General features: G+C 42.5%; 1 protein-coding gene across 1 annotated transcript in view; it reads right to left on the minus strand.

Annotated features, from left to right (window-relative positions):
- The window catches only part of gfra4a (GDNF family receptor alpha 4a), a gene marked incomplete at both ends in the record, with an annotated part of 121,796 nt that extends 110,312 nt beyond the window's left edge, over positions 1-11,484 (minus strand). The window contains one exon of the mRNA XM_079287257.1: positions 11,427-11,484. Within this exon, the coding sequence (XP_079143383.1) occupies positions 11,427-11,484 (58 nt within the window). The remainder of the gene's footprint in view (positions 1-11,426) is intronic.
- Positions 11,485-13,619: the final 2,135 nt, after the last annotated feature.

Here is a 13,619-nt window from a genome sequence, read left to right on the forward strand (position 1 = left end):
AAAACTCTCAAGAATCAAACACCAAGCTGCTGAATTCAGCCAAACTTTACTTCAATGGTGCATGTTTTATAAGGGTCCCCCAAGGTGTCACTGCTCGCTGCAGGCTGCTGTTTAACACAACTTTTACTTTGCTAATTGGACATTTCCACCATAACTTGGGAGTTGTGCACAGACTGTACCAAAGAGCATGTTTTTCTTATTGCAGTTTCTCTTTATTTGTCCTGAAATCAACCACAACCTTTGTAGTCATGTGAGAGAGAAGAGCGGGTCTTTCGTAACTGATCTATGGAATAGGTCCATATGGTCTGAAACGTCTCGAACGTCAGTGAAAGGCTGCTTTCAGCACGATGGTGCCGAGTAAACACAAGGTCACAGAAAAGCACCCAGTGATACTGCAGAACATATGCTGCGTTGTCTAATATCATTTTAATGCAAAAACACTGCATGCTGTCGCTGAGGAGCGAAATCAGACTTTGTGTGATGCATATTCTGGGAAATGCGACAAGACACGAACCGCCTCATCATTACAGCCAATCAACTCTTTCTGGATCTCGTATCTTCATGAAATCTTGAACATCTTCCAATTTTTTTGATTTATTTATTTTTTGCTCCGTTTGCCTGTCGTGCCGTCTGATGACGTGGAACATGTACGACACAACGATGTAATCCGCTGAGCGGCCCACGAGCAGACTACAGAGCAGGAGCCACGCCAGAGCGTCGAGCCCCAAAGTCTGTTATTAGCACTCATAAATGTCATCTGGCTCATATCTGAGACAGGCTGGGTGCATCGCCTGCTGCGATTTGGCCCGTTCCTCACACCCCCCCCTCCTCCACCTCCCCCCCCCCCCCCTCCTCCCTCCTCCACCTCCCGTTGGCTTCGTCAGTTGACTGCCTGGCACCAAACCTGATCCCTGAGTCACAATTTCACACATTCCTCTGTGTCTATCTCAACAGATTGAGCAAAACATATGAACAAATAAAACCACAGCTCTTATTAAAAACCAATTTGCTCCCCAGATCCCGGGGCCCCTGCAGAAGAGGCTGCAGGACGTCATCTAGATTGGGCTCCAGCTCCGGACTGGGATCTCCGCTCCCCTCTGCTCTCATTTGCTGAGAGTTGTCGGGCAAAAGTAAGCCGGCAAGTAGAGGAGCGACTTCTTTAGTACGACCGAACCTCAATGTGAGCTGTGGAGGCGCAGATGGAATTATTATTTTTATATCTTTGGATGCCTTTTGAGTTAATCACAGAAGACTCTTTTCATTAAAGTCAACTAACTTGGAGAAAAGCTGCAGTTGTTTACAAAAATAAGCACGTTTGAACACATTCGTAATCCTCAAAGACGATCCTGCTGCTACAACAATAATCTGTCTGGAGAAACAGTGAAACTGAATTTTTAAAACCTGTTTTACAAGGCGGATCTGAAGCCAAACAAACATTGCTATTCTGTCAAGTCCTAAGACGCAGTTTTGTTCCGGACCAGAGAAATATTTCCAGCCTGTTCGATGTACTCTCAGTCATGTCGGCCTCGCCATTCCCTCACATAACACGCCATGACGCTGTATTTATTGCTATAATAACTAAGAGAAGCTTTCCACGTTAGGAACCGTGCTCCATGCCAACGGAAGAAGCTGAACCAGCAGAAGCCTCCTGCTGGTGGAACTGGCTGTCTGTGTTCGGGGGACTAGCTTCACAAGAGACCGACAATGAAACGACTCGTGTTGTATCACAAACTCTCTGCCATCAAAGAAACGTAAAGATATCGTCCACTAATATGCACCGACTTCTAACATCGTACCAGAAAAGAAGAAGACTGCATGCCCCCCCCCCTTAACTAAATGAATAGTTCATTGAACTATCAATTGATGACTCTGTAATGGAGGCACACCTTCATATCTCTGAGGATCATGGACATGTGTCGCTCAGCAAATGAAGTGTTTCTTCAATAAGCTGCTGGTTTACTCGCACACTGAGACAACTGTGTGTTCTGTACCTTTGACTTTCACGCTGAAGTGACATGAACAGCGTGTGATCAACACATTGAACATGTGAACGGGAGCCGGCGCCTGCCGATGGTTGAAGTCGGATGCGAGATGAGACGAGAAGATGATCGCCACCTCCAGGACCTCTCTCAATGAAATGGTGGAGTAATAAGAGCCTTTCCTTTCTGGGTCTGGATGATTCTCAGCAGTCGCAACGAGACGCTGGAACTTCCGTTTACTTAAACACGCACTGACAGACACACTTAGAGGCTTTAAGTACTGCGAACACTTGATGAAGGGCCTTGAAGTCGAGCTAGCTTGTTTCATTACCACTTGTCATTCTCTCTGCCGAGCAACTCCACGCTACCCCCGCCCCCCCCCCCCACACTCACAAAACTTTTTCTTCTGATTAATTGCACCCTTTTAGGCTTTCCCGCCATCAGCCAGAACCATTTCGCAGCCTTTTCATTGCAAAGCTAAACGTCTGCCGATGGAATACAGTGGCAGTGAATGCAGATCCTGTCAGAGAGGCAGGGCAGGGCAATTGTCTCTGTGGCATAATCGCCCCGCAACAAAAGCCGGTGGAAATGACGGGTTTTAACATAATAAGGAGCGCTGTCAGTGTGGATTCAGCCGACAAAATCCTCCCGACCAGCATCTGAGCTGCAGTTTGATTCCCTCTCTTCCAGGGACTGTGTATTTCTCTCTCTTCTGCACTGCTGATGGCCTGTAATTGCTTCCATCTGCTCTTTGTACGTACAGTATCACTTGTCCTGGTGGAGATAACACAGTGCAGCGTGAACACCAGCACGACGCCAGAGAACCAATGAACCAATCTGCCTTCATGTTGCAACTCCTTTGTTGAGTCACATTGACGGGGACGAATGCAGTGTTCCTAAAAACTTCATTTCAAAGCGACGGCACGATCTCAGTGAGGAGACAGTTGACAAATGAAATCATTAAATCAATCACACAAGATGGATTGGGTGTCAAAAACGATATCTGCAAATGTGAAGATGGTGGGTGCAGATCGGTGCGAGCCATCTCCTCCATCTCTGCTTCTGAGACGTGGAGCAACAGGTGCTCGGCATAAACAACAACACAGGGAAGCAGGAACGCTGTTCAAAGGGGGCGGCACAGTAAATCTCAGGCTCCAAACTGAGCAGACGCACCCGGGATCTAAGGAGCAGCTCAGCTCTGGTGAGGCGCTCTACAGAGGATACATATCTCCTCTCTGTGAGATGCCCGACGACAGCTCCAGCCTCACGGAAAAATAAATCCCGTCTCTCGCTGTCACACACGGCTTATTCACATTCACATCCTCTTCCCGCTATGTTTGCTCCGGTAACTCTCTCCCTTCTTCCTGTCAGAGCAATTTAAAGGCACAGAGGAGTATCCACTGTAAGAGAAATCAAGAAACGTTGCACCAGCGATGTGGACCCGCTGAGCATGAATTATGCATGCATCAGGGGGTGGTGGTGAGGAGGTGGGCTACACATTTGTCAGAATAAATGCATTAAGTGCATATTTGCAAAAACCCATAATATTATCAGTCACAATTCAAGGTTACCAAACATGCAAGGAGCAAATGATTCATTCCCATAGAAAGCATGGTGATGAGGCTGAATAAGTGCTGAGAGCGCCCGGAGGAGTTGGCTTTGGGTAGCAGGAGGTTTTCCTCTGTGTCAGTTGGTGTGTTGGTCTTTCATTAGGAAGCCGTCACTGTCCCGCTGCACTGTTGCATCTGTCCTGTATCTACCGTGCCAAACTGTGGGAATGTACTATATGAAGACACATTCATTAACACTGTGCCATTAACAGGATTTAAATAACTACATTGGTTCAAAGTGATGAAATGAAAGACTTTTTAGAGAACTTTCTAGCCTCTTTAAGCACCATTTTATACAGTGCAGTTCAGTCTCGCGCCTAAATTTAATAAAGCAATTATTAATTTGGCTGTTTTTCTGCCCCCTTGTGGCCAAAGAAATCCAATAATACAGTTTGAAGAAAAAATACACCATGAAAAAGGTTCTATGTGAGAAGCATCCTGCACTGCTGGGCCCACTTAGGCATTTGGTTGTGTATTTGTCTTATTCCTGTCCTAGCTAGTAAAGTCTTAATATTTTACAACTATCAAACCCACCAAGTGATGCACGGAACTGCGGTTTAGTTTTAGATACCGAGACGTTCTCTTCAGACAGCGAGCACCATACGACACCAGAGAACTCGCAGGAATCATGCAGCCAAAGACGGCTGTGGCTGTAACGCGGAGGTGGTGAACCAACACGACGAATGAGTGTTAGTGAGAGAAGAACACAGAACTCTACAACGACGTCGACAAAGAAACTATTTAAAGTGAATCAACGACGTCGTGGTCGTTACCCGATCCACTGAAAGGTTCACTACCGGCACAAGGATGGGCTGAGTCCATCCAACAGCACTGATCACTGATGCATATATATACACATATACCATATATAAAATAGATACATATATATATATATAATATAATATATATATATATATATATATATATATTTATCTATTTTATATATATATGTATATATATAATAGATACATATATATATAATATATACAGATATATATATATATATATATATTTATATATATTTATCTATTTTATATATATAATAGATACATATATATATAATATATACAGATATATATATATATTTATCTATTATATATATATATATATATATATATATAAAATAGATACATATATATATAATATATACAGATATATATATATATATATTTATCTATTTTATATATATATAAAATAGATACATATATATATAATATAATAGATATATATATATATATTTATCTATTTTATATATATATATGTATATATATAATAGATACATATATATACAGATATATATATATATATTTATCTATTATATATATATATATATATATATATAAAATAGATACATATATATATAATATATACAGATATATATATATATATATTTATCTATTTTATATATATATAAAATAGATACATATATATATAATATATACAGATATATATATATATATTTATATATATTTATCTGTTATATATATATATATATATATATATATATATATATATATATAAAAATAGATACATATAATAATATAATATAATATAATATATATATATATATATTTATCTATTTTATATATATATATATATATATAAAATAAATACATATATATATAATATAATAGATATATATATATATATTTATCTATTTTTTATATATATATATATATATATATATATATATATATATCGATTACTGGTTTAACCGATGAACAATGTTTTTATGTCAGGTTCCCAATGCAACGAGGCCGTGTAGATGTCAGAGGTTGACTCGGACCATCACGTATTGCAGAGAAAGAGAATTGAAGAGAACAAGAGAAGAACACAGACAGAATGTCGTGATGTCGACGGGTTAAAGTGTTCTTTGCCTCTGAAGATTGGATCGCTCTACTGCAATGAACAATGAAGCCAAGTACTGAAGGACTTCTTTAAAGATCTATTCAACTGGACTGCAAAGTGAATCAGTCAGTAATTACCCAGTGAACGGGAATCAGCAGGCAGCTTACTCTCAAACCTGCAATCACTTCTGGGTAACTTTTCTCTGGAGTCCTTGAAATATGAAACAGAAATGTCTCTTTGTGGCGACGAGTGATTTCAATCTCTTTCCTGACAAACAACCAAAGCATGACCATTGACAGTATAAATGGAACAATGGTGTGAAAGCAGCTGAATAACAACACAAATGATTTCTTTATGAGCGGATTTTCATTTTGACGTAATAATGGAGATATTTGAATCACATCTGACATTTCGTTAGTGGAGTTCTCACTTGTTTGTTCTGCTTTTCATCAGTCAGACTCTCTTGATTGTTGTAAACATGTATCACATCCATCACTTCTCCAGTAATAATGAAACGCTGCTGTATTTTCTTTCCCCCCACTGATGACAGCTACCACTTTGAAACAAACGACACATAATCATCTGCTGTAAACTCCAGAGTGGATGCCCTTTCCCGTGTGCTGGGCCTCTTTGCAGGCCGTGCTTCTGGCTCTGATGAATCTCCTCACAGTCTTTGTGAAGGACCCCTGCAGTGCAGCGCATCCTCAGACTGTTCACACCTTCCCTCCACGACCGCTGCCCCCGTGATGAAGCAATCACCAAAAAGTCATGCTGGGAAAAATAAGCATACCGCTCTCAAGTAGTGGGCCGTTCATATCTACGATCATCACTTCATGCAGCCAATTACCGCCGTGAATGGAACACGATTCACACTGTTAGAAAAGTACAAACGCTCCGCCATGTCGCAGATGGAAAGGTAGCTGTGTTCACTTGCTGCCGACCACTTAGAGAAGAATAATATGCAGAATAAACTGGTCAAATTATTACAGTCATGATTGCAAAATGTTCAGAGCCGTGTGCGCAAATAATCACTGAAGCGTCACAAGACTGAGCAGCAAATATGATCTGGAGTAAATAGAGGCTTGCTTGTTTTTTTCAACCCCTGCAAGTTAACAAAATGCAAAAAAACACAGCAAGCTAATGTAGCAAACATCCACTTCATCAGACAGACATTCATTCGACTGGACAGATATCACTGCAGCCCCCGGACACCGCGGCATTTTAAAAGCCTGGTTTGGCCTGGAAAGTTATGGAGAAGCATGTTTGTGTTTGCAGCAGGACAACAAGTGAACATGGAGCCGAGCTGCTGCCTCGCAGTGCAAGTGAGTGAAAACAGGTTAAAACTAGGGGTGGGGGGGAAACCAACACAGCATAGTATCGCCATATTCTGCGTGGCGATATTGTATCGATACATGGACGCCAAGTATCGAACTTTATTATATAAACTATTCAAAAATAAAAAATAAATAAAAATAAATGTACTACAAAAATCAAATCAATTGCTTCTTCAGTCCACTAGATGGTGCTGAGTTGTTTTCTGGTGAGGTCAGCAAAGGTCCCGGGTCAGCGTGTTTGGTAGGAAGTTGGTCAAAACAAAGAGACATCTGACCTCACAACGGGGTTAAACCTGCCAACAGCAGCCGGCTCATGAGGAGAGAGCAGCGCATCACTGTCTCTCTGCCTCCACGTCCACGCATCACAAGTTACACTGAGTTATACAACTCTAATATCACACTTATACAAGTTATAGTTCATATGCTGAGTTATACAACTCTAATATCACACTTATACAAGTTATAGTTCATATACTGAGTTATATAACTCTAATATCATACTTATACAAGTTATAGTTCATATACTGAGTTATATAACTCTAATATCATACTTATACTAGTTATAGTTCATATGCTGAGTTATATAACTCTGATATCCTACTTATACTAGTTATAGTTCATATGCTGAGTCCACACGTTTGCATTTCGTTAAGCTGGACGATGTAGTGATACAAACTGTTCAGTTTGTCAGGTTCATGCAACATTTATGACATTGTTGGTCAGTCTCTGCTTGACAATCATATTCTGCTGCAATGAAAATGATTGAAGTGAGATGAACAGACTGAAAACTTGATCTTATCAGATAAAACATGTTGACAGTTTTCCTTAGGGGACATCATTTGAAGTTGAAAAAAGTAATAAATTGCAATATATGTTATCACAATACTCGCAGTATCGTGATAATATCGCAGTATCGTGACCTAAGTATCGTGATAATATTGCAGCGTGATAATATCGCAGTATCGTGATCATATCGTATTGTGATGATATTGCAGTATTGTGATAATATCGCAGTATCGTGACCTAAGTATTGTGTTAATATCTTATCGTGATAATATCGCAGTATCGCGATGATATCGCAGTATCGTGATAATATCGCAGTATCGTGATAATATCACAGTATCGTGATCATATCGTATTGTGATGATATCGCAGTATCGTGATAATATCGCAGTATCGTGATAATATCACAGTATCGTGATCATATCGTATTGTGATGATATCGCAGTATCGTGATAATATCGCAGTATCGTGATAATATCACAGTATCGTGATAATATCGTATCGTGATAATATCGCAGTATCGTGATAATATCACAGTATCGTGATAATATCGCAGTATCGTGATAATAGTGGACCGTGATAATATCACAGCATCGTGATAATATCGCAGTATCGTGATAATAGTGGACCGTGATAATATCGCAGTATCGTGATAATATCACAGTATCGTGATAATATCGCAGTATCGTGATAATAGTGGACCGTGATAATATCACAGTATCGTGATAATATCGTATCGTGATAATATCGCAGTATCGTGATATCGTATCGTGATAATATCGCAGTATCATGATAATATCACAGTATCGTGATAATATCACAGTATCGTGATAATATCGCAGTATCGTGATAATATCGCAGTATCGTGATAATATCACAGTATCGTGATAATATCGCAGTATCGTGATAATAGTGGACCGTGATAATATCACAGCATCGTGATAATATCGCAGTATCGTGATAATATCACAGTATCGTGATAATATCGCAGTATCGTGATAATAGTGGACCGTGATAATATCGCAGTATCGTGATAATATCACAGTATCGTGATAATATCACAGTATCGTGATAATAGTGGACCGTGATAATATCGCAGTATCGTGATAATATCGCAGTATCGTGATAATATCGCAGTATCGTGATAATAGTGGACCGTGATAATATCGCAGTATCGTGATAATATCACAGCATCGTGATAATATCACAGTATCGTGATAATATCACAGTATCGTGATAATATCGCAGTATCGTGATAATATCGCAGTATCGTGATAATATCGCAGTATCGTGATAATATCGCAGTATCGTGATAATAGTGGACCGTGATAATATCACAGTATCGTGATAATATCGCAGCATCGTGATAATATCGCAGCATCGTGATAATATCACAGTATCGTGATAATATCACAGTATCGTGATAATATCGCAGCATCGTGATAATATCGCAGCATCGTGATAATATCGCAGCATCGTGATAATATCACAGTATTGTGATAATATCGCAGTATCGTGATAATATCGCAGTATCGTGATAATATCGTATCGTGATAATATCGCAGCATCGTGATAATATCGCAGCATCGTGATATTGTATCGCGGGACCTCTGGTGATTCCCAGCCCTCGTTAAAATGATAAAGATAGAAGCTTAAGGCTACAGATCCGTGTTGCTGTAAAGCCGGTCGGTCTTTGGTCACCGTTACAATTATCAGAAAGCAAAAGCAGTTTACATTCAGTATACATCCAGCAGCTAGCGTAGCCTAGAAGTCCTAACACTAGTTCATGAAGTGCTAACGGACACGGCTAATGTTAGCTCCGCTTCCTTTGAAGCGGTCTATAGCCGTTCTACACACACACACCTGAGAGTGAGTGCTGTTGATAAGCGTGCTTAAGGACACTTTGGTACATTTCTGAGGTGCAAAATGACTTTACTCACATTTGAGTGCTCTTCGAGCAACATAACATCAAAATGAAAGCCATTAACAAAAGCGTTTCTTAATGGGTTTGATGTACTTGATAGTCAAATGGTGCTGCTCTGCTTTGCATGAGACAACACAGAAAATACATCAGATGATTTGACTGAACAAACATGTTGTCCGGCATCTTAATCTCACATTTCTGCAGCTCAGATTCAGAAGCTAATTCTGATATTTACCATTTCTCCCCCTGAAGAATCGCTCAGGTGCTCTCAAGCCAACATTTCTGACAACACTTTAAGACTCATTTGCCCAATCCCCTTTGATTCCCCGTGTGGATCCAAACCGACCACCTCCGTCTTCCCATCTCTAACCTTCAGGCTGAAGCTGCTTCAGCTGCTTTGATCCCCCCTCTCTCCTGCCTCCCTGTGTGGCTGATGGACGGGATGAGGAGGCCCTGGGTAAGAGACTCTCTGCCATTTTGACACATCTCTTTGACAAGGTGAGAATATCTGCAGAGGAAAGACGAGGACTGACTGACTCCCTTCCTCACGTCCTGCTTTCACTTGCCCACCCGGCTCATGTCTGGAGTGACAGCACAGCACGGGAACACGCGCTTTACATACAATGCGAACTGTGAGGGGAGACGCGGGGGTGGGATAAGAGCATCACATGATTTTGGGGAAGTGGGGCAGACGGGAGTGCTGCACATGTGTTTGTGTTCAGGGTTCAAGGCGGTGGAACAGCTTGTCTGGGAGCCCCAGAATTTCCAGCATGCAAGGCTGCTTCCAGTGGGCCTCGTGAGCGGCTGCAATCAGCTGCATCGCAGCCAAATGGAGTCTGAGATGTGGAGCCGTCATCGTCAAGGCTATAAATCTCACAAATACAAATCTCTCCATCCATACGTCCTGTTTCCCGCTATGCTCTGCAGGAAGGCGGCTTTTCCTCTCCGTGGTGAGGGAATCGTACAGAACAGAGTCTAGTTTGTACCACGGATGCATTTTAAATTAGCGGAAAACAGCTCTGACATTAGAAATGACTTGCACCAGCTGGCACAAGGAGGAGCGTACAGGTAACATGATCAATAGATTTGGGTAGAGAAAAGGCTGAGAGTGTGTGTGTGTGTGTGTGTGTGTGTGTGTGTGTGTGTGTGTGTGTGTGTGTGTGTGTGTGTGTGTGTGTGTGTGTGAGTGTGAGTGTGTGAGTGTGTGTGTGTGAGTATGTGTGTGTGAGTGTGTGCAATGCTGGACATTGCTCATGGTTCCAGTGTTGGATTTGATCCTGCACCTCACTTTGGGCAGTTTTGTGCATCTTGCACTCAAACACATGCACACGCTCGCACGCACACAACACGCCGCACACCGCACGCATACAGCCAAACACAACTCACCTGCAGGGGCAGGTGCATAAGCGCGCGCGCACGCACACACACCCGCGCGACTACAACCACACGGGCTGGTACACGCGCGCGCACACAAACACTTGTCTGCATTGGCATGTTTTCGCAGTCAAACTGGGACCAGCAGCCGCGGCTCTCTTTCCTCCCGTAATCTGACCTCTCATCAGTCTGTTATGGAATCACGTGCATGTATATGCTGCCTGCAGGGTAACGAGGCTGAGAAGAGACTTGCAAGCATCTCTTGAGTGGAGGAAATCCGCGGAGAGCCGCCGCGTCCCCGCTGTCAGCGGCAGTCGCCCTTCACATCCTATTCGCAGTCTTTGTGGTCTATGAACCAGTACACGATGTCCGGCACCCTGTGCTGCATCCGTTCACGTTAACTGGCTGGTCTTGCAGATACAGAAATATCTCATCATGCAACTTTGACCCAAAAAGCAGCGAATAAAGGACTCGCTAAAGAAGAGTTGCGCTAATGAAGCTCAGGCTGATCACAGCAGCGACCTTCCGCAGAACAAGTTCAACTGTATTACGTTCCAGGTGTTGTTCAACTTACCGATCAGAGCCAGCTGTAAGAAGTACAGTCCGAGGAAGTCCATTATGGAGTGCGACATGAATTCAAATGGATGCAAATCCCGGGCGAGCGATGATGCGCGAGAATAAAAGCCCTCCGTTTGTTGGAACTGGCACCGAAATCAGGACCGAAAGAATCGCAGCTATTTCTCAAGTGATGACTGGTCACTTACGCTGACGCCGGAATCCACAGCAGTGCATGAAAAAACAGGAGCGCAGCAGAGCATCATCATTTAACAGTCAAACTTTTGTCACGGAGGAAAAACGGGTTACAGCTGCGCCAAATCGAGTCAGTGGTTCCAAATCAATGCAACAGCAGAGGGGTGGAGAAATACAAAACAATAAAAAACAGTTCGTTCCTTAGGTGGAATAAATCTGGCGCGGATTGAACATCCCTGTCCGTTTCATCTGTCCGTCCCGAGCCGCTGCTTCCTCTCTCCTCCACCTGCGCACCGTCTGGAAACTGCGGATGAATCACAGGGGCGCGTAGCTTTGCGCACTCAGACCTGCGAGTCACACAGCGCCTGTACTCCTCTGCTCCCAGGCGGGTCCACCGGAGAAGCCCAGCTCGTTTCAAAATCCAATCTTGGCCAAAGTTGAAATAGGACACGTTAAATCGATAGCCTATTTCATACTGCCATAAAATGGAAACAATAAAGCTGCGCACAATGGTGCATAGGGTGGGTGGACCGTATCCACACTTCTCGGAAAGTAGGTTATTCCCCCTAAACAAGAGAAACTACCACAGGCGACTTGCATGAGAATCATTGATTTGGAGGAAGTTGAGAAACATATGTGAGGGCCTACAGCAGCAGCAGCAGCACTGAGGAGCAGACAGTAAACCCACTCAGTGTCTGTGCCTCCTCATGGTGGAGGTGAAGGGACCATCTTGCTGCCAGCATGGTGTGTTTGAGGCTACCTGCTGGCTAATGTGCTCATGCTGGTCTCTCTCAGAAGCACAGAACAAAGAACAATCTATAGATCTGGGTTTAGTCGGAAACGGTTCTGATTGACGTACGAGACGAGCTGTTGTATTATTACTCTTATTATTTTGAGACATCGCCTACTTTTTATCTGTAAGACATGTTGTTACCACACCCACAAGAATTGGATTACGTCCGTATAAAGCAGCACTCCATACATTATGGAGAATATTGAAATTCTTCATACTGACAGCTGTTATGAGTGCTTTTCTTCCCTTTTTCCTGTTAAAGCCTGAATTATTTTCAAGCTGTTAAACTCACATTCTGGATGAGAAATTCATTTTTGAGCGGTCTCTCTGTTGGGAGTTGTTTTGCCTCCTCGAGCTTATTTTTGGAGTTTTTACAGCATCTCCGGGACACTTTCATCCAAAACCTTGTTTGTGCAGATTTGTAAAAAGGGCCGACACTCACAGAAGCGTGGGAAGGATCATACGCTGCTTCTAGAGAAGAAGCTGCACAACCTGAAACGTCTGTTCCGTTGTGTGTGTTTCCTGAGGAGAGTGGGCAGCGTGCTCCGGCAGGACTTGCTCGTGAGGTTCAGAGGAGAGGATGCAGCAGCAAGTCTTCTGGAAACTTTTATCACATTTGCAGAAATTTGTCTTGAAGCCTGAAGCCCACTTTGAATTGCTTACTGATCACAACACAGGTACACGGTCAGTATCATTTCATCTTGAAGATGAATATGTCATGATTCTATACATTCTGTCATGTTTGAGACTCCATGTAGTCTGCTGTTAAACGTGTCTGGTTCATGGACATCTTTTTTATGGTCATTTGATAATGTCAAACGTCATTATTTCAGAAAATGATAAAAAGAATGTAATACTGCTCAGTCAATGACATGTTCTGTGCATTGACCACAGAAGAGAAGAAAGGACAGCAACACTCAAGAGTCCCAAGATGGCGTCTGTCATTAGTTTCAGACCGACTGGCCAATCATAGCGCAGCCCCGGCAGCTACATTCAGGCTCATGCCATCGTTTCAGATGTTCCTCATTGTTGTTCTCACAGGCCGATGCGTTGGAGACGGGAAGCTGCCATACAGTTACAGCGTGTTCGTCATCCGGCCACCAGACGACAGACTCGACCACGAGGCTTCAGGAGTCGCTGGCGGACGGCTAACAACGACAACAACCGTCTTCAACACGCGGTACAATCACACGTGACCCGAACAAGCAGTTAAACTCATAGAAG

Source organism: Melanostigma gelatinosum, assembly GCF_949748355.1.
Source record: "Melanostigma gelatinosum genome assembly, chromosome: 16".
Lineage (NCBI taxonomy): Eukaryota > Metazoa > Chordata > Actinopteri > Perciformes > Zoarcidae > Melanostigma > Melanostigma gelatinosum.